This window comes from Carassius auratus, unplaced genomic scaffold, assembly GCF_003368295.1.
Source record: "Carassius auratus strain Wakin unplaced genomic scaffold, ASM336829v1 scaf_tig00215416, whole genome shotgun sequence".
Taxonomy (NCBI): domain Eukaryota; kingdom Metazoa; phylum Chordata; class Actinopteri; order Cypriniformes; family Cyprinidae; genus Carassius; species Carassius auratus.
In genome coordinates this window covers 475,095-497,667 of record NW_020528079.1, presented here as the reverse complement: position 1 = coordinate 497,667, position 22,573 = coordinate 475,095, and the positions used below count along the sequence as shown (strand labels likewise).

General features: G+C 38.7%; 1 protein-coding gene across 4 annotated transcripts; it reads right to left on the bottom strand.

The window, feature by feature from the left end:
* Positions 1-177: 177 nt before the first annotated feature.
* On the bottom strand, positions 178-18,228 carry LOC113094769 (neurofascin-like). 4 transcript variants are annotated; one of them, XM_026260431.1, is made up of 27 exons: positions 17,997-18,227; positions 17,100-17,223; positions 16,881-16,986; positions 16,471-16,661; positions 16,259-16,381; positions 15,477-15,647; positions 15,075-15,186; positions 14,762-14,946; positions 14,412-14,543; positions 14,170-14,331; positions 13,967-14,078; positions 13,569-13,732; positions 13,188-13,335; positions 12,942-13,066; positions 12,761-12,862; positions 12,450-12,662; positions 4,334-4,410; positions 3,996-4,221; positions 3,791-3,906; positions 3,495-3,705; positions 3,294-3,416; positions 2,725-2,898; positions 2,498-2,629; positions 2,331-2,397; positions 2,054-2,065; positions 1,238-1,273; positions 178-1,140 (listed from the first exon to the last, which is right to left on the bottom strand). In XM_026260431.1, the coding sequence occupies exons 2-27, from the start codon at positions 17,185-17,187 to the stop codon at positions 909-911; spliced, it is 3,540 nt and encodes a 1,179-aa protein (XP_026116216.1). In that variant the 5' UTR covers positions 17,188-17,223; positions 17,997-18,227; the 3' UTR covers positions 178-908. The 4 variants fall into 4 exon arrangements, with proteins under 4 accessions (XP_026116216.1, XP_026116217.1, XP_026116219.1 ...); XM_026260432.1 differs by having other exon boundaries at positions 17,100-17,220; XM_026260434.1 differs by lacking the exon at positions 2,054-2,065 and having other exon boundaries at positions 17,997-18,228.
* Positions 18,229-22,573: the final 4,345 nt, after the last annotated feature.

The window sequence follows — 22,573 nt, the reverse complement described above, 5'->3', positions numbered from 1 at the left end:
ATTACACTCAAAACTCCCCCATTGTGGGATAGATGTGAGCTTCGGAGGAAGGCAAGATTATACTTTGGTCTGTTCCTCAAACCAATCTGTCATATGACTACAGAAGACTCATTACAGACCATTTTAAGGTGCTTTTATCACTTGTTTTAGCTTTTTTTGGAGCTTGATAGGCCCTGGTCACTGTGATCTTTTATAACCTTTATTTCAGTAACAACAAAAGCATTAATTCACTTGATACATTTTAAAAACTGAAGAACTACTATATTTATGATAGTACTCTTAGACTGAAAATAAAAAAATAAATAAAAAAGCCATCATGTTCACATACTATAATACGAAGCAAAGGATTAGATTGTATTCTGTGTGAGAATAAATGGTTTGTAGTCCATTACTGTGATCTACAGTACAGCAAAAACACAAATACAAAAGTAAAAATGGTGCTATTGAAAACCAATTAGTAGCAATTATCAGTGACATCAAACACTGGTTAAATAACAAAGCATTGTGGGAGTTCTGATGATCAACATCTCTTCATATGTGTAAGTAAATCAGTGTGAAAGGATCCTGAATGTTATTTTATAAAATGAACATATTAAGCTTGTTCAGTGACTCAAGCTTCCATCAGCCGTTTCTTTTCAGTCTTCTTATCAACATGATAAACACATCAAGGCATCTTTGCTTGGCTTCCAATCACATGATTTGTGGATTTGAAAAAAAAAAATCTGATTGGTGCTTTTTACAGTAAATCAGCAGAAACACTGGTTTACCTTTAAAACACACCTCTACGCATCATTTGCAGCCTGTCTGAGAGGTTAAAAAGATCATAATCTTGTGTTATGTGTTTTGAGGTCAAGTCCATCTGTGTAAAGATGGTTCAATGGGACACTTTGTGCATCCCACTATGAGCTCTAAGCAAAAGAGTAGATGGCCACAGGAGACGTGGGCTCAGAGCTGTCCTGGTACAGGCTCCTGTCCATGTTCCTCTTACTGACGCCTGTGTACTCGCCGATAAAGGAGCCATCCTCATTAAACTCGATCTCTTCACCTTCACAGTACTCCATGAGGCTGTCGTCACTGTTTGTTCTCCTGTCAATGTGCTCGATCACACCTTGACTGCGTCCCTGTCGACCTTCTTCCTCACTGAGGGGGAAATTATTAATTTGAGACTAATTTTACAAGGAAGAGGATCTTCATTATTCCAAACAATGCTCATAACAAAACTTAAAGAGATACATACCGTCTGGTATAGGGCATTGTGGACACTCGTGTTATCCTGATAGAGAAGTCACAATTAATATAATGTGAAGCAGAAAACATAAACATGACATACAAAACATAAAACATATGACAACAGTAGCCAATAAAAAAACAAAAACTAAAAAAAACTGTTCAAAGGTTTGTGGTCAGTGCGATTTTTTAAATGATTTTGAAAGAACTGTCTTCCAAGGCTGCATTTATTTGATCAAAAATTCAAAAATTGTCAATATTTAAAAGAATTGTGTCCTATTAGAATGTTTATTACGATGTTGCTAAAACTGAATTTTCAGTATCATGAATCCAGTCTTCATTGTCACATGATGCTTCAAAAATCAGTCCAATAAACTGATTTGCTGCTCAAGAAACATTTCTTATTATTATCAATGTTGAAAACGATTGTGCTGCTTGATATTTTTCTGGAAATTGCGATACATTGTTTGATGAATAGAAAGATATAAAGGGAAGCAATTATTTTAAATAGAACATTTTTATATATATATATATATATATATATATATATATATATATATATATATATATATATATATATATATATATTATTATATTATATTATAAATAGCCTTACTGTTACTTTTGGAACAATTTAATGCATCCTGCCAAATAAAAGCATTAGTTTCCCAAACCTTTGAACAATAGTGTAAAAAATGTTTTAAAAATAGCTAAATCGTTAGACTGGAATTCTTGTATTAATTATTGTTGTAAAACATTTTAATAATAATAAAAAAATAAATCAACACTTGTTATTTATGACATAACACATGTATGGTATTCATACCTCTCAAGAGACCTTCAGTGGTCCAATCGCAAAAGTCATAAACAAAAATAAGGGAGGAATAACAAAAGTGAGAAATGTTTGATGGATGGAGTGATGAAAATGGAACAGTTATTATGGTGTACAGTACATACTTCAAAACAGTGCTAATGTGATTATGTTATGATGTAAATGATAGGACTGATTGATTAATTTTTCACCCTTTAGTGCATCACTGAAACTAAACTGTGCCTGTAGTAAAAATACTTAAGAAAACTTTCAGAATCAAACAGAAAGTCACCTGTAATCAAACGTTCCATTCTCTCTATCATCCACTGGCTCCAGTGCAAAGTCCTTCTTGTCCCGCACTTACAAAAGCAACCAAACAAAAGAATATATTTTGCCACATATATTATAAATGATGCATAATAATTATATGTAACTTGTCTCAAGTAAATTCTACTTCACCTGCATACTTTCCTCCTCGGCTCCTCTTGATGAAAAAGACTATGAGCATGATAAGAACGAGGAGAGCGACTGCACACATTAAGCCAATGAACCAACCCTGCGTCACAATGTCCACTTGATCCCGGGTATATTCTGTTCTTGCACACAGCCAGTCATGCAGAAGATGAAAGGAATCATTTTGTGTTTACAGAACAATGATCATACGAATGTAAGTGAAGAAACCTTACCCTCCGTTGTAAAATGGGGTGATTCCTCTGTGAACGCCTCCCCGACTCCAGTCTCGGTTTGTGCTGCCAGTGAGAACTTGTATCGAGTGTAACGGTCAAAACGGCGCAGAGAGAAGTATGTGATATTAGGAGGAATGTATTCAACCAGGATTCGGTCGCCCAGAGTGATGTTCACTACAGAGAAATTATCAGCACAGTCTTGTAGGGCTAGGTACCATTTAGAACTCTGATTTGTGTAATCATTTAGTCAGTTTCTAGTGATAAACAAACTGTAAAATCAAACAAAATGCTGCAGAAAATCTACATATACTGTCATCATTTTAAGGAATGCTAGATTTTTGCATACATTTTTGTTCATCGAACCTGTTAATTATTAATGTTTTTACCACAATTAACTAAATGTTAGTTTAAGAGACTGTCAAAATGATGGCATGTCATGATAATAGTTTATATAATTCACACATATACTACCATTCAAAAGTTTATAGTTAGTATTTGTTTTAAAAACAATAACATTTTATTTAGCAAGAATGCATTAAATTGATAAAAAATAAAGTCAGTGCACGTACACGTCTGATATTTGAGAATATATCCAGTCAGAATGCCATTGGGTTCTGCAGGTTCTTCCCAGTCCAGATAAATGGTGTCATAGTGCCGGTGCATGATTCTGAATGATCTGGGAATCGAGGGCACTAGAAGGGAAGGAAGATGCATGTAAGATGTCCTGCATGTGTTTGATGTGTTATAATGTTAACTGGACAGTTTAATACCTCCTTCAGGTGTCTGAAACTCAATGGTGTTGCTGGGCGGACCCTCAAAGCGATTATTGGCCACTACAATATACATCCTGTAGTTACTATATGGTACAAGATCCGTCAGGGTTCCAGACAGACGAGGTCCATTAGCTTTAAAACTCCTAGTCTTAATCCTCCGGCTAACAATGTGCCAGGGCAGACGACTGCTCTCTCTCCAGTAATAAACCTGAGAAACCAACCACAGCTCCATCAGCAGCCCATATCATTTACTGGGAGGGAATGAACTTACCTGTGCAACTAAGAAGCCATACTTTGTACTCTTTTATTTCACCCATGATGTCAGCTCGTGCCACTGGATCCCAATGGACTATCAGCTTTGTGCTCTCAATGTCTGACACGCTCAGATCAGATGGAGCGGCAACTGGACCTGTTAGAGAACCCAATATGAGTGAAGCACTGACCGGAATCTCTTCTTCTAATGTATGCTGAACAGAACTTCAGTAGATGTGATCTTACGGTCCTCCCCAGAGTAGCCAATCACAACAGGGGATTCTGGGCCAGAGCCGAAGAAGTTGACGGCCTGAACTTTAATCTCATAGGGTGTGAAGGTGTCAGTGTCATAGATGATGCAGCTACACCACCAGTATGTTGTGTAGTTCTTCCACTCTTCCCTTGAATCCCTTCGTCTCCACCAAACCATGTAGCCCAGTTTCGGCCCATTCCATTCTCTGTACTCCAGTGGCTTCAGACACAACATAAACATCACAGTTAATATAAATCATATGCACGTGATTATATCACAGTCAACAACTCTGAATAAAATGACTGCTATCCATCAATCATCAGAACATTACCTCCCAGCTGATTTCCATGTTATTTCGGAACACTCCACTTCCCATTCCTTGGATGTTTCTTGGGATGGCATCAGGTACTAAGGACATAAAACATACTTCAACATACTGTACAATATATTGTATTATATTATACAGTTATTCGGCAAGGATGTATTAAATTGATAAAACATTACAGTAGAAAACATTCATGTTACAAAAGATTTTTCAAAAGTATTTCAAATAAATGCTTTTCTTTTGAACATTTAATTCATCAAAGTATCCTGAAAAACATTTATCATGGTTTCCACAAATTTATTAAGCAGAACAACTGTTTTCAACATTGATAATAAATGTTAACTGAACACCAAATCAGCAGAAGAGAATGATTTCCGAAGGATCATTTGACACTGAAGACTAGAATAATGACTTCTGAATATTTAGCTTTGCATCACGGAAATAAATTACATTTAAAAATGTATAAAAAATAGAGAACATCTATTCTAAAACATAATACAATTTCACAATAATGGCCTGTTCACACCAAGAATGATAACTATATTGATAGTTATATAAGCATCCATACCAACATTTGATAACATTATTTATAAATAAGCACATGCTGCAATTTTGTTTTCTGCCTCTTTAAAGGGTTAATTCACCCAAATAGCAAAATTATGTCATTAATAACTCTCCCTCATGTTGTTCCAAATATCTTTGGAACACCGTTTAAGATATTTTAGACTTAGTCCAAGAGCTCTCAGTCCCTCCATTGAAGCTGTGTGTACGGTATACTGTCCATGTCCAGAGAGGTAAGAAAAACATCATCAAAGTAGTCTATGTGGCATCAGAGGGTCAGTTAGAGTTTTTGAAGCATCAAAAATAAATTTTGGTCCAAAAATAGCAAAAACTAATACTTTATTCAGCATTGTCTTCTCTTCCATGTCTGTTGTGAGAGAGAGTTAAAAACAAAGCAGTTTGTGATATCCGGTTCGGGAACAAATCATTCAGTTCATCAAATCGAACTGAATCGTTTTAAAAGGTTTGCATCTCCAATACACATTAATCCACAAATGACTTAAGCTGTTAACTTTTTTTATGTGGCTGACACTCCATCTGAGTTAAAACAAACCAATATCCCGGAGTAATTCATGTACTCAAACAGTACACTGACTGAACTGCTGTGAAGAGAGAACTGAAGATGAACATCGAGCCGAGCAAGATACCGAACAACAGACTGACTCGTCAAGAACCGTTTCTGTCAGACGCGTCCGATTCGAGAACCGAGGAGCTGATGATACTGTGCATGTGTGATTCAGCGTGAAGCAGACTGACACACAGCGGATCTGAACCGAACTGATTATTTTGGTGATTGATTCTGAACTGATTCTGTGCTGGTGTTACGAGCGCGGGTAAACTGAAGACTTGAATCAAGGGCAATCATCTCCAATGACGACATTAGGTCGAGCGCAAAAGAACCGGTGAACCGTTTTCTTCAACCGGTTTATTGAATGGAACTGTCTGAAAGAACTACTGGTGATCCGAAAACTGATGCAACCGGTTCTTGACTTCTGAACGAGTCAGTCTTTTGTTCGTTATCTTGCCTCGGCTCTGTGTTCATCACAGCAGTTCAGTCAATGTACTGTTTGAGTACATGAATTACTCCGGGATATTGGTTTGTTTGAACTCAGAGGGAGTGTCAGTCACATTAAAAAAGTTAACAGTTTAAGCCATTTGTGGATTAATGCGTATTCTGTTTCGATTTGGTGAACTGGTTCGAATGATTCGTTCCCGAACCGGATATCACAAACTGCTTTGTTTTGAAATCTCACAACAGACACGGAAGAGAAGACAATGCTGAATAAAGTCGAGTTTTTGCTATTTTTGGACCAAAATGTATTTTCAATGCTACAAAAAAACTCTAACTGACCCTCTGATGTCACATGGACTACTTTGATGCGGTTTTTCTTACCTTTCTGGACTAGGACAGTATACCGTTCTAGGGGTGTCACGATTCTCCAAATCCTCGATTCGATTGCATTTTCGATTCTAAGGTCACGGTTCGATTCGATTCTCGATTTTTACATTTATTCTCTTTAAAGCACAGATTGTCATTTTTCAAACTAGACTTTTATGTAATATAATATCTGACCTTTGTTTGCAATGTACCACATTACACTGTCAAATTTAAAACTTTTATTAACAACAATGTAACAATAACTTATATCTTTAGTCAATTGAAAACTTAAAATAAACTGCCATCCAGTTTCTCTTTTGTAAGTGCAGTCACAAAAGATGACATTCAAGTTCATAACAAAACAAACAAAAACAATAAAAAATGACTAAACTAACCTTCAAATATTACGATGTATCTATTTAAAAGATTAAAGATAAAACACTTGTTAAACACTTCACTGTCATTCATTTAGATTTATATATATATATATATATATATATATATATATATATATATATATATATATATATATGTATGAACAGTATGTGTGTGTGCATCATTACAGTCTGTAAAATATGTGTATCTCTTATTACAAGACTGCAATCACTAGCAATCAGAAGAATTCCAGTTAATCAAGTATCTACAAAAGATCTACTCTATAAACAATGCATTAAATTACATTAAAGACAAAAATAAAATTAAACAAGCAAAAGAAATGATTACTCGCATGTATCTGGTCCACTGATGAAGTCATGGGTCAAGTCAAGTGAATTATTAATCATTTTCTAACAGGCGTCGAATACTGACTTTAGGAAAAGGGGAATAACCAATGACATTTGAGATAACAACTAAAACAGCAAGCCCCGCCCCACGACTGACAAAAATAAAATTGTTTGCGCGAGCAGAGGTGAGATGATCGAGCGCGAGGATGTGGGGAATGCGCACGCGCGCGAGGGCTTTTATTGCACGCAGAGTACATGCTGTCAGGGTAAGGCAAGGGAGGAACTCAAGTGCAGACAGGGAATCACAAAACAAGGGTTTTATTTACAAAAAGGGGAAAACAAAACCCACGAGGGGGAAAACAGGACTAGGGCAGATACAGCAAATACTAAATAGACTGACTAGACGAGATAAACAAAGACTCAAGACAGGAGAACACTAACTACAAATAACACTCACGGCTATACAGGATACAATCTCACAAAGGGGAATACTTCTTTCACGAGGCTGACAGGTAGGAACACATCTGAGAAACACTCACAATTGAGGTACAGGTACAAATCACAATCACAGGTGAGGAACAATGAACCGACAAAAGACAGAGCACACTAGGGGATCTAAATAGGGGAACTAATCAAGAGACAACAGGTGGCACAGATAAGGCAATCACAACAAGACAAGGATAACAAGGGGGGCGGGGCAAGGGAACGAGACAACACAAGCACATGGCCCAAAGACAAGGCCATGTGCTTGTACACAAAACACGGGTCTGCCATGATCCTGCCTCAAGACTAGGAAAAATCAAGGACACAAGGGCAGAATCATGACAGAACCCCTCCCTTAAGGAGCGGCTTCCAGACGCTCCTCAAGGGAACATCAAACACGGGACATGACTGACATGACAGACTGGGACACAGACACAAACCAACAAGACATGACAAATAATAACAAAGGCAAACATGAATACACAATGGCAGGGTTAGGGTGACATATCAAAAAAAACAAACAGGGAAGGGGAGGGGGTGGGACCACAAAGTTCATGGGGGACAGACCAGGGTGAGTGGGTGGGGCAGGAGTTTTAGGAGGACGGGACGAAGGCTGACGACGAGGGGTCCGGGCAGGTCTGGGTGGAGAGGGGTGGGGAGAGGTCTCTGGACAACTGACAGAGGACATGACAGGAGCAGACACGGGACGCGGGGCAACACTTACGGGACGCGGGGAGACGACAGCTGGACACGGGGGGACAACATCTACTGGACACGGGGGGACAACAGGACACGGGACATCTACGGGACACGGGGCAACATTCACTGGACACGGGGCAACATCTACAGGACACGGGGCAATATCAGCTGGACACGGGGCAACACTCACAGGACACGGGGCAATATCAGCTGGACACGGGGCAACACTCACGGGACACGGGGCAACACTCACGGGACACGGGGCAATGACGGCTGGACACTCGGGATTTCTGGGGACTCGGTCAGGGGACAAGACAGGACTGACGGGGACTTCTAGGATCTGGACAAGACTAGACAAATAATCGGAGAAGGCTTTAGCAGCTAGGATAATTGGCATCTCCTTACGAGATGAGACAGACTGTACTAGAGTCTTTGCTGCAGAGTCGGCCGCGGCACTCTCCTCCGCTCTCACGACTGCAGACCTGCATACAGCTCTCTTCTTTGCCGGCTCGGGCACGCCGGCGCTCACCGCTGCTGGCTCGGGCACGCTCACCGCTGCTGGCTCGAGCACGCCAGCGCTCACCGCTGCTGGCTCGGGCACGCTCACCGCTGCTGGCTCGGGCACGCTCACCGCTGCTGGCTCGGGCACGCTCACCGCTGCTGGCTCGGGCACGCCAGCTCTCTCCGCTGCTGGCACAGGCATGCCAGCGCTCACCGCTGCTGGCTCGGGAGGAGACAGGGTCACAGGACCGGCAGGCCCCTTCTTCCTCTTCCTCCTCGGGCGCGGTGCAGAGGCTACAGCTGGGTCAGAGGCGGGTTGGGGGAGTTTGGTCTCGGGCAGGGCAGCCTCGGACGCCGAAGACTCTGAAGCTGACTCCCATGAAAACCGTCTCCCTCGCTTGTTGGGGAGACTTAAGGTAGTGGGAGGTGCCCCAGGATCTTGGGAGGGACTTGCCTGATCCCCCAGGGTTGCCACGGCCAGGACACGACCCTCTGGGATCGTTGGCAGCTGGGTAGGTGGAGGGGACCTCTGTGGCTCCTCCTCTCGACCGCTTGCTCCGGAACGACCTCCCCTGGTCCCCCGGAACACCACTAGGCGAGAGCCCTCAAAACCATCTCGCTTGCTGGCTGATGACATCCAGCATTGCCTCCTGTCTGCTGAGTTCCATCTTGGTCGGTTCATTCTGTCAGGGTTAGGCAAGGGAGGAACTCAAGTGCAGACAGGGAATCACAAAACAAGGGTTTTATTTACAAAAAGGGGAAAACAAAACCCACGAGGGGGAAAACAGGACTAGGGCAGATACAGCAAATACTAAATAGACTGACTAGACGAGATAAACAAAGACTCAAGACAGGAGAACACTAACTACAAATAACACTCACGGCTATACAGGATACAATCTCACAAAGGGGAATACTTCTTTCACGAGGCTGACAGGTAGGAACACATCTGAGAAACACTCACAATTGAGGTACAGGTACAAATCACAATCACAGGTGAGGAACAATGAACCGACAAAAGACAGAGCACACTAGGGGATCTAAATAGGGGAACTAATCAAGAGACAACAGGTGGCACAGATAAGGCAATCACAACAAGACAAGGATAATAAGGGGGGCGGGGCAAGGGAACGAGACAACACAAGCACATGGCCCAAAGACAAGGCCATGTGCTTGTACACAAAACACGGGTCTGCCATGATCCTGCCTCAAGACTAGGAAAAATCAAGGACACAAGGGCAGAATCATGACACATGCATAGACAGTAAAAGAAATGGACACAGCGACCCCATTGGAACTCAATTGAGACAAGTGAAGCCCATTTTTTGCGGTTTTTAGCACTTCTGTTTCTGACGCGCAGACTCAAACGAAGCTTGATGACGTCAGCAACCTGTCTGACAGATGCAAGTCTTCTAAGTGGCTGTGCATGCAAACTGCCATCGTTAATCTTGCAGAGACGGCGAGCTTGAGCGGGGAGTTCTTTGGCGTGAGTGAGCAGGAGTAAGTATTGTGATAAATTATTTTGTATAGTATTTTAAAATGTAAACTTAATCATATTAAGTTAATTGCCTGCGAGCTTCTCCTCCTGTCTGTACGGTAATGCGACAGAGAGCCGAGTGGTCATGACGCAATCGTTAGCCTATTTTTTTACAAAAACTGTTTATACGGGGCCATAATATAACATAGAAGGTAATGGAGCCCTTTATACATTGTCGTGTATCTTTAGAAATAAATAATGGACAAATGGAGTCTTTAAACGCCTCAGATGTAAAGTTATTCGCTGTCAAAGTGACGCCAAAATGAATGGGAGTCAATGGGAATGCTAACGCAAGTGAAGTTCTGCTAAAAGATGGCAGCCCCCACCCGACTTCAACTTCCGGGCCGAGTTCCTTGCCCCCCGAGTACATGTCACGGGCGCGCGAGAGTTTGAAATGAGCTTGCGGGCTCCCGTTTCTTCGCATCCGATTCAGTTTTCCTCTCGCGGAAGCCATATAGCGCATGCGCCAGCATCAGATGAATGCTCGGTTATTTTTGTCATTGATTTGCCGTCATACAACATGGGGGCGTGGCAGCATCGACGATTCCATTTTTTAATTCGAAGTTCAAGACTGTGACTTAATTTCGATCGATTTCAATTTAAAATCGAAATCGTGACACCCCTATACCGTTCACATAGTTTCAATGGAGGGACTGAGAGCTCTCAGACTAAATCTAAAATATTTTAAACTGTGTTCCAAAGATGAACGGAGGTCTCACGAGTTTGGAACAACATGAGTGCTAGTTATTAAATGACATAATTTTGCTATTTGGGTGAACTAACCCTTTAAAGGGGGGGTGAAATGCTCGTTTTCACTCAATATCCTGTTAATCTTGAGTACCTGTAGAGTAGTACTGCATCCATCATAACTCCAAAAAGTCTTTAGTTTTATTTTATTCATAAGAGAAAGATAATCTGTACCAATTTTTCCCGGAAAAACACGACCGGCTGGAGGCGTGACGTGTGGGCGGAGCTAAAGAATCACGAGCGTGAGTAGGCTTTTGCGTTGAGAGCGTTTGGAAGCTGTGACATTACCTTGTGGACAAAACCAACCAAAACAAACCATGGCTAACAGTCAGATTCAGCGTATATTTATGATCCAGAATCAGATCCAGTGGCTGAAATTTAACAAGAGCAGCATAATCAACAACGTCTCTATGTGGTATGTACTGAAACTGTATATATTTGCTTAGTGGTTTTGGAAAATGACTAAGTTCCACTTTGTCGTCTTTTTTTTTTTTTTTTTAGCTGTACATGTGGAAAGTGCAGTTTGATGACAACATCGCATGTTGTTTACTTGATGTGCTTACACGCCGATAGCCAAGTTAGCAACACAGAGATATTTGAAGCATTTTTACTCACCGCATGCGGTTCCAACACACGATCGTGACCCTTTTTCATTGGGACTGCATTATCCTTAAGAAATAAACGATGTGCAAATCCAGCATCAAACTGGGCCTTGTTTGTAAAACAAGCATCTTCGAAATGCAGGGAACAAACAAAAACACTTGCTCAGCTCCGTTGATGCTCTGTAAAAATAAACTCCATCCACTGGTCCCTTAATGCTGTTTTTCTTTGGTAATCTGTGCAGGGTTGTCTTGCCCTGGCAACCAAAAACACACTTCTTTTGTGACTTTTCACTACGCTCTCGCTCTGATCAGTGAACGTCCGTTGTGCTCTCAGTGCTCTGCTATACTGGAGCGTGCACTCTTCCGGCAGAAGTGGCCTTAGGACCCATATAAGGAAATTCCATCTAACTCCATCTAACGTCACACAGAGCCATACTCGAAAAAAACTTTCCGAAAATTGTGACAAACCGGAAGCAGTATTTTTGGAACAGAAATACTCCTTCAAATGTACAACTTAATTTTTTAAACTTTGTCCATGTTTAGCATGGGAATCCAACTCTTTAACAGTGTAAAAAAAGTCAGTATGCATGAAATAGCATTTCACCCCCCCTTTAAATGTTAAAAGTGAGGTGGATTCTGACGTTTTTATCATTTATCATTCTGAGAGTAATTCCAAGATTATTGTTCCTCTGTGCTGTTATTATTATATTGTAGACTTGGCTACTCTTTTTAAAACCTTTTGTAAAACTACATCTTTTTCATTATCATTATAGGAATCATCCTTGTTGTGATTGGACTTTACTGTAGTTGTGATTGACAAAATAAATATTACAGACCCCAAACTTTTGAAAAAATACAGAATAGAATAGAATAGAATAGAATAAGGACCCACCAGCTCCTCCAGTCTGGTAGTACTCAGATGGCCAGCTAGGTTTACTGGGACCTATACCATTGACAGCGATGACCCGGAATCTGTACTCTACAAATGGTGTCAGCTGTAGAATTACAGAGTTTAGGCTCCCTGGGTAGCTGGACAGGTTCTTCCAGCCACTTGGCAACAGCCAATAGTCTGCAAGGAGATCTTCAGTATACTGAACCAGGTACTCTAAAAGAGAATTAATTCAAGATTATGTCATTGTCAGGCTAGATTGCTTACAGACTTAGTTTGCATCTATGTTTGTGTGGATGTGTGTATTCGTGTACCTTTAATAGGACTGTGGTTGCTCAGTCCTGGTACCCAGGTGAGTCTAACGCTCCTCTCTGATGGGTCTGATATCTCTAGGTCACTGGGCGGGTCTGGACGATCTAAAAGCAAAAGAATACATGATCAATGTGCTCATGTTTATAGTGTATACATGTGTAGAGACAGTATATGTGCTGGTACCCATCACAGTGAGTTTGGCTGAGGCAGTGACCTCCTCCAGTTCACTTTTAATCCTGCAGGTGTAGATGCCTTCATCTCGTCTGTACACATCAGCAATGCTCAGAGAATCCTCATCCTTGGTCATCCTATAAGACACAAAGCAGTCAAATACAGTATCTTTTGATGCAGTAAACCTTTAGAATAGTTAATGACACTTCCATCATGCTTTTGGCCAGATAAAAAAAAAAACAAATAAATTGTGTTTACCTCCTTCCTAAGATCAAGAACTTCTTGTCTTTAAGCCAAGTGACGGTGACATCCAGAGTCGAGTCAAATTTAATCTTGCAATCAAAGCGAGCCAGACTTCCTCTTATGACTATAGTATTGTGTGGCGCACGGACAATTTTAATGGGCTCTATAAAATAAAAATAAGTTAATATTTTAAAAAGCAGATCAACCTGCATTATAATGATATACAAAACATATGAGTAAAGTATGGAGAATCTAGAATCTATAAAGCAAAAGCTTTTTCCTTTTTTGGATGATAAACCATAATCATGTTTAAATGTTTAAAATGGACATTGGTGCATATGAAATAAAGGTACTTTAATTAGAAATTTCAAAGCAGTTACTTTTCCAGGTACTGACCTTTGACCTCTAGTTGGACCTCCTTCTCATCTCGTCCAATGACGTTGCTTGCAACACAAACATAGCTTCCTTGATCTTGTAGCTTTGTGTTTCTGATTTCCAGTGTACCATTTGGAAGAATCCTATGCCGACTTCCCTCTAAGGTACCTAGTCCTCCTTTTGACCTATACACACATCGATTGGAAACTTTATGTGCACTTACGTTTTGAAATCTTTTATGCAATTACTATATACTATTACTATAATTTATTCACACCATCACAACAGACATATTTCCTGTTTTTATGCTTGTATTTGTGACAGTTCAAAAGTTAAAACTCCTTACATGTTACTGTTCTTACAACTTACCAAACTCATTTGGATGATGAATGTAAATGATAGTAAGACAATATATTTACCACCGCAGATCAGGTTTTGGAGAGCCAAAATATGGGCAGTCTAAATGAGTATTATTGCCTTCTGTTGTTTTAATGAGTTCCTCTCTGGGAACTAACAGGCGAGGTTTCATATCTGCAGAGTAAACAGAGTAAATTTGCAAGTAATAGCTGATGGTGCATGTAAATGCCAGTATTTTTCATTCTCAGCCTCTTCTAGCTCTTACCCATTACAGCCAAGAAAGCGTTGGCCATGATATAGCCGTACTGGTTTGAAGCGTTGCACTGGAACACAGCAGCGCTGTCTGGAACCACAGCCCCGAACGTCAAAGTGTCTCCTGAAACCTGTCTGCCTGGACTCTTAGGAGCATCTAAAATATTAGGAGTATCTAAAATAAACACAGAAAAAGTGAGCATTAAAAAGCTGGGCAGTGCACTTGGTAGTAAATGACGCTGTTGTTTTTCTCACCACTGATTGGCTCTCCATTAACCAGCCACTGTATCTGTGGTCGAGGAATCCCATCAGCTCTACAAACTATACTACCACTGTCATCACGAGACAAAACCAGACTCTCAGGCTTCTCCATCCAGAACGGAACCGCTGCAGATAGCAAGAGGTGGAAAGAGAATTGAGAATAGATAGTCATCTTGATTTTGCCATTCTTTAAGTAATAATTAAAATAAAATGTATCATTATTTATTGATCTTCACATTGTTCCATAAGTTTATGTTTTAGTATATATTTGTGTGATTGAAAATCTGTTTATCATTGATTGAATATATGCCATATTATATTATTGTTCAAGAAAAGTATTCTACATTTGACCCTGACAGTGATGACATGGTCCAGGCTGCCCATCCTGTTTGAAGCAGTGCAGATGTAGTCTCCTCCATCATCCATAGAGACGTTCTTTATTCTAAGCGTCTTATTGAAGTTCTCCAACTTCTTTCCCGTCATGGACATCTCCACCCAATCTTTAGTCCATTTGATGGAGGGAGCTGGACTACAAGAAAAAAAGATAGAAAAAGTTACTAATGGTTAAAAGTTAAAAGCGGGTTTCACAACAAGGCAATCAAATAATCAACTGCTCACAGAAAACAGATGTGTCATCAGAATGATTTTAAAACTCACACTCCAGCAGCAAAACACTCCAAAATAAGCTCTTCGCCCAGCATCGCAATGCTTGTGCTGGTGGTTCCTCTGGGTTTCAGAAACTTGGGTGCCGTATGGGCTGCCATGCGAGCTACATAGACATAAAATATCACAAATTTGATAGACAACTTCACACTTTACAAACCTGGCCAAAGCAGAGGTGAATAGTTAGTGGATCAGTAAGGTCTGTTGAGTGTTTACAATGAAAAAAGGCATAAGAAAGAGTCCTAACTCACCATGGCATTAGACTGTTAGATGGTTTAAATCATGGCTCTTCCTCAACTGAACACACACAGACATAGGCACGAGAGAAAATATTAAGACAGATTTGCTTAATGATTAACTCTAAAGCAGAATAATAATAACTGCTCAAACACAGACCTGTGAGCACCTGCAGGATGAGGGGCGGTTTCTGCTGGATGGTGTTTGTGAAGGGGAAGCGGGCGACACAGACATAGTTTGTAAGAGAATCTTCTTCTACGATACTAGAGAAGTACAGATCTCCATTCTCTGCCTTTGATACTCGACGGTCCTGACGGATTGGTACCATGGCTATGGAGCAAAGATGAACTTGGATAAAAAATATTGCCAGTATATTTAAAGGCTTAAAGTTTCAACAATCATAACCGTTAAATTGAAGATTCGTTTTACAGATACACTGCCATTCAAAAGTGTGGGCTCTGTAAGATATTTTTATGTTTTTTAAATAATTATCTTATGCATTTATTTAATCAAATATACAGTAAAAGTTGAAATTATTACAATTAAAAATACATTTTAAAATATATTCATATAGAAAACATGAAATGTATTCCTGTAATGGCAGGAATTTTCAGCAGCTATTACTTTGGGCTTTAGTGTCAAATGATCCTTTAGTAGTCAATGAAAACTGCTTTGCTGCTTAATAATTTAGTGAAAACAACAGTACATTTTTTATAATTCTTCAGAAGAAACTTCAGAAGATCTTTGTGACATCATAACTTTAACTTCTAAAAAACTTTCATTTTAACTAACTAAAATAAATAAATAAAAAATCCTACTGACCCCAAAGTTTTAAGCAGCAGTGTACATCTTAGTACAACTTAGCACTGACTCTGATGCTCCCAAAGCAACTTTAGATCATTTTATCTTTCATATCAGAAACATATGAGTCGGACACTTACTGCTGTTCAGCCAATAAGTGTCAGGTTTTGGTGGACCTACAGGAGGATTGCAGGAAAGGATGAGAGGAAGTCCAACCACCACTGAGACTGGCTCAAGATACTCCTTCAACCAGGTACGGGCCTCTGATAAAAAAAAAAATCACATGTTTAAAAGCCCATTGACCAAATGCTTTTGCTGTGTATTAGCAATTGCATGCTGTGTACGGGCTTACTGGAGACACGCAGATTGATGTAACTGGACAGAGCAGAGCCAAACTCATTAGTCGCCGTGCACTGATAGACACCCTCATAGTCATCAGGACGACCCCAGAAGAAAATCTGTAATGTGCCAGAACGCCACTTCATGCTGACCTGAGGATCTCGAGCCACATTCAGGTACACTCCATTACGTGTCCATGTGAAGCTATGTGCAATAAGTGTCATCTGTCAATTACACTTTTTTAACACAACTGTACATAGTCATTTAAAAACACATGCATTTTACATTGCAATCAGTCGATATTTTAGCACTTTTTAAACAACCAAACAAAAGCAAATCATAGGAAATATCTATACAATCCAAATTGACATGTATAATTATATAAATCACATTGTGTGACAGTAAATGTTGTTGGATGCTTACACTGGGGGTGGATTCCCCGTTGCTTCACACTCCACTATAATGGGGTCAACTGGATCTACTATGTGGTCTTGAGGACTCTCTTTAATGATCATCGGAGGCTGCCTGACTGTGAGGATATACAGCACACATAAAAAAAAGAATGTTAAAGGAATTAAATTGATAAAATATGAGATTAAGATGAACTCTGATTACAAGGCCAGCTGTGGACAAGTTCCTCACCATCAGGAGGAATTTCCATGGCTAAAATCCATGTTTGCTGTAGGATAGTAAGAATGGCAGGAATCCTCCAACACTTCAGAGCTCTCATCTCTGCTTTGAACAGCCTCTGCCTTACAGTGTTCTTCTGACAACAGAGAAAATACTAGCACCGGTAACATTACCAAGATAACTACAACCTACTCTTAGTATTTCCCAGCATATGCTAGCCTTGAACCTCTGTGTTTGTTCATTCATAACTATCTGTTTTCATAATTATTAAGGCTTCTGTTTTCTACGAGTTGCGTAGAGGTTAACGGTAAACTCTGAAAGCGCTAGTTGATAAAGCCCTAATGAAGCAAGCTAACCAAAACTAATCCATATGCAAATTAACCAATGGTATTATTTTAAGTCCCCGCCCTCTTCTGCTTTCGACAACTGTGATTCGCTCCCCACATCAGAGCTATTTGCATTCACGCACCTCCGGAGCTTGTGCGTAATCCTACTGCGTCAATGATTGTTACATCTAGAACAGCCACAAACACGTTTATTTTTGTATTTTAAAACCTATACGTATTTTCATTACATGTATGTTTAATATACGATTATATTAATATATTTTTAAAAGAAACCGAGAGAGATAAAAGACCGACAACATGAATATAAGCTATTCAACTCCTTTGCCAGATTAATTAATTACGATATACATACACAATGCATATGTGTTTGTAAAATAGCTTAGTTTATATAAAGCCTAGTTTGTATAAATGTCCTAAACTGGGAAAACAATGTCTGTAATTACACAAACTAGCTAAACTGGAGTATCAAGGATTCACAAAATCATTAAATTCACTAAAATAAAAACAAACAGATATCAAAGTTATATGGATATTATACAAATATCACATTGGAGATTCTTACCTTTTATATCAGGCCTGCAGTGTGTTTCCTCATTGTGGTAATATTAATCTGTCATTGCCCCATAATTAAAAAAATGTAATTCCAATCTCAAATGTATCTTTTGCATTCAGATAAGTCCAAAACAATGCCAATCCAAGCAGATGTCTTCTGTAATGTACACCTCTCCAACTAATGTTCCTCTTGATTGTCTTCATCTGCCCACTCTACCCATGAACCACAAATGACGTCTCTCTCTCTCTCTCTCTCTCTCTCTCTCTCTCTCTCTCTCTCTCTCTCTCAGTCTCTTGATTGTCTTCATCTATTTGCCCACTCTACCCATGAACCACGAATGACGTCTCTCTCTCTCTCTCTCTCAGTATGGAAAAAAAATTCTATATTCATGTTAGTTATAGAGGCAAAGGATTTATTGTAAAAATAGTAATTCAAGAATACAAGTCTATATTTTATTATCTGACCTTTTATTAATTATATTCCCAAATTTACATTAGCAAAAGCCCCTTACGCCATAAATAGCCAAACTCAGCTGAAAGATATTTTGCATTCTTTCTGATTATGACATCAATGTGTGGGTCTCCTTGTTTGGTCCTGAAAAACTAAGCTAACTCTTAATGAATTAAATGTTTGTTTCTCAGTGAAATTAAAATGCAGCCATGTGACTCATGACTCCATCTAAAAGGGATTTAAATCATCTTCTAATGAACTGATACTCTTTTGTATACTTTAAATTTTTACTGTATAAAGCATTACTATACATTTACTGTATAAAGCATTAAACTAGGTATAGTCATCATGCTCAAAAACAGAAACAGGTGAATGAAGTCCATGTCACAACAGCGTCCCAGGGGGCAGAGGTTGACTCAGGAGAGGAGATGTGGGTGGAAACAGGATCTCAACCACAGAAACACATTCCCAGCCCACATCGGCTCAGGCATCCAGGGACGCATAAACTGCAATATGCCAGTACGGTCTTACTGTACACTCCACAGATGAGCTAATACAATGAAAGAACAAAAAAGTTCTAGTGTCAGCTCACTTAGTGAACAGAGACATAAGTATGATCTAATTCTGGTCATGTTTTCCTCAGCGCTTCAGTATGACATCAACAGCACTGCAGTGCCAAGCACCAAACTGTACAGCGCAGGACACCAGCCCGAATGAACCACTTCCTCCAGAGACGGGACAATGAAAGCTCTGTCCACATGGACACAGTAAGCTGACTCTGTTCAGACAGTATATCTCTGAGGGTTTCATCAGTTCAGCCTTAAAGTGGCACTACAGCTTGTTTGGAAGAACATATGCTGGTTAACTTGTAAGATGATAAACTAAACTACAAAATAACAGATTTTGTTATAAAATATTAAGGAATGTCAGTTTTGACTAATAATGAGGAGTTTTAGTACCATTCAAAAGTCTTTATTTTATTATCTGATTTGTTATCTTGTTGCATTTACATTAGCGAAGCCATAAATTGCCAAACTAAGTTTTTTTTTCAATAAAGATAAAATAATAATAAAGATTAGTGAGTGGTCTCAAGGCGAAAAATGAATGAATGTAAACTCATTTTACAGTTAGCCATTTTTTTTCCTATGCACAATTCTTTATGTTCATATCTATAACAGTCCCTTCAGGAGGCTCATAAACAGGTTTATATCTGTCTGTGTTGTCGACACTGTCTTCAATGACAAGCATAATTCAGACGAAGCAGCTGACTCACAGCTCTCAGCTCAAGTCAGAGTGAGGATGACATTATAATGAAAGATTTGTTGTTTTACTGACAGTGAGATCACTGTTTTTACAGCCAGTCAAAGTGGAAACCACTTCAAATTATAAAAATAAAAAAGTAATATACAAATGTTAACATTAAAGAATAAAAATCATTTTATGTAAGTGTGTGTGTGTGTATATATATATATATATATATATACATATATATATATATATATATATACATATATATATATATATATATATATATATATATATATTTTTTTTTTTTTTTGCATCAATTCCTTCAATGATATATATGTTTTTCTCTTACCCGAGTTGACATTTCAATGGCTTGGGATGGAGGATCCTCTGCGGTCTGTTTTTAATTGACAAAAGCATCACTATTACATGCTTGACCATGTTTTGTCTCCTAAGCCACCATTACACTCTGTCTAAAAATCTTATGATAAAAAGAGTTCACCAGTTTTCTTTTTTTAAAGCAGAGGTTGAAGTAAAATAACTAAATAACTTCTCAGAGGGACAAATTTGCACAACTGTCCAAAATAACAAATAGTGCTCATGACTGGTGTCCTAGTCACTTCTAGTCACATGAGCAATGTGTAGCTTTTTCGGTTCAAGCATTGAAAACACTAGTGATTCCAGAATTGTATATTTTAAGGAAATGGTCACAATCTGTCTCTATGTATGTCTCTATCATCTTTATAATAATACTAGTAAAGAATATCAAAGGTATTTCAAAACCAAAGTTTTTTTTAATTTTTTTTTTTAAATCAATCCTGTGAAGCTTAAATGTAAAACCCACCCCATTTCCACTTTTCTCCCATTATTTTTATAGTCTGAGCTTCATTAGTATTAAAATCACCAGAAATTTTAATTTTAACTTTAATCTGCTAGGTGCTTTCATCTTATTTAGAAATAGTAAAAAAAAAAAAAAAATCATAAACCAGTGATTATACATTAGTGATGCTTTAAACTTAAATTTAATAAACCTAAAAATAGAAATAAAGAAATAAATATTGGCATTCATACAGAATTTACATTGGCAGAAGTGTTCAATTCAGTGTAAAACGGCTGTTTATATGTGATAACTTCTCTAACAATGATTTGTATCTTTTCAAAAACACAGCCCTTCACAATCTTGTCACTAGCAAGGACATATCTCCTCATTTACTGATGATATTTTGCAGCCTACATAAAAACATCTAAACCAAAACGACGATACATCCCTTTACATTCATCTAAAGAGACACGATCTAGACCCAACATGAAAGCCAGAACTGCTCCTGTACACCAAAAACAGACATAAAAAGACATTACATTAAATGTAATGTATACATATATATGGTATATGTAGCCTACTACATATATAGTCATATAAGAATATATATTATATTAGAATATAATATATATTTGAACATTGGTGTATATTTGTTCTGTATTACTCTTATAATAAAGTTGTGTCATGCATTGTTACCAGTGCTGATTCCACATAGTCAAAAAGTGGATGAACTTGTTTTCCTGTTTGAGCCTCCAGCTGTTTTAACACTTGTAGTGGAACCCTCTGTAATACAAGAAAAAGCTTTAAGTAAAACCATCTTGGCATAAACACGTTTCTCTAAGAGTGACAAAAACAATTGTCTTTTTTTTTTAATGCTCAGATGTTCAGCATCCCTAAATGCTTTTTCTGTAAGATGTATTGGATGATATTTGTCCAGTTTTGCAGGCATTTACTGTAGAGTATGTTGATTAAATGTGGTGTTTTCTTACTTGTTTCCACCTCTAACAATGGAAAGTACCCTGACTGTTGTGTTCTCACACGTGTTGTTTGATAATGCAATGAGTTAGTGTTCAGTGATGCATCGAGTTTGATTGTGCTGAAAGAATTCTGTCATGCCTGACCAATGTATTTGTTCGTCTACTGGGGTCTGAAGACAGAGAAGTGAAGTGAAAAAGATTAGATAAGTTGATGTTACTTACTGTGTCGGTGTGATCTTTGTCAAATGCAACACTGACCCCACAACTGGATCCACATAACCAATCAGAGCAAGTTTCCCTAATGCCTCCTTGAAGTTTTTCATTCATTTAATAATCTTTAATATCAGCAGATAAATGATATGATTCATGTATCATTCATCCCTAGTATATAATAAAATTGTGTACCAGTATTCTTAAATGTTATTCATTCACAAAAAAGCCAGAATTCAGTTGCCAACATGCTTGAGTATGAGGTGTCCGACTAAATTATGATTTCTGGTCATGCCAGAGTCAGCAAGACTCATTTGGTTACAGTTGTGGTCTGGTCACTACGCCTGAAAGAGCCCATTCCTAGGTTGTTGCCCATAAGGTATAGTTGAGGGTTTCAACAGACACCGGATCATCATGTGATCAGGTGAACCTCCGTGTTTATCTAGCTCTCCATCAACCTCCTCAATCTCTGAGATCCTTCAAAGTACCTGTTGATTATGGAATTACATTTAGTTCAACAATATTAAACGTAACTTTATTAAACTGAATGTAACTTTTTCAGAAACTATCAAACATATGCCATTACAAAAGAAAAAACACACAATGAAAATGAAAAAAATAAATAAATAACTCAGTCGCACAAATGTAACAGGCTCTTCAAATATGCTTCAAATATTCTCTTCACAGAGAGCACCTGTCCATCAAAAGCTCACTATCCAATCAGAGTAGATCACTGTTAACCCCGCCCCCACAAGAAGTTTGTGTCAAAACTCCAAACGAAAAACTGCGAAGCAAAAGCGAAATCTTTGACAATGCATTCAGAATCCATGATCAGCGATAACGAATCTTTGAAAAACATTAACAAAAATGAAGCATATTTGAAG

Coding starts and splice junctions, on each gene's coding strand:
- LOC113094769 (XM_026260431.1), bottom strand. CDS start 17,187: ATGAGAGCTCTGAAGTGTTGGAGGATTCCTGCCATTCTTACTATCCTA. Junction 14,544..14,761: donor CATCACTGTCAGGGTCAAAT/GTAGAATACTTT, acceptor TGCTATCTGCAG/CGGTTCCGTTCTGGATGGAG. Junction 3,706..3,790: donor GTGAAATAAAAGAGTACAAA/GTATGGCTTCTT, acceptor TTGGTTTCTCAG/GTTTATTACTGGAGAGAGAG.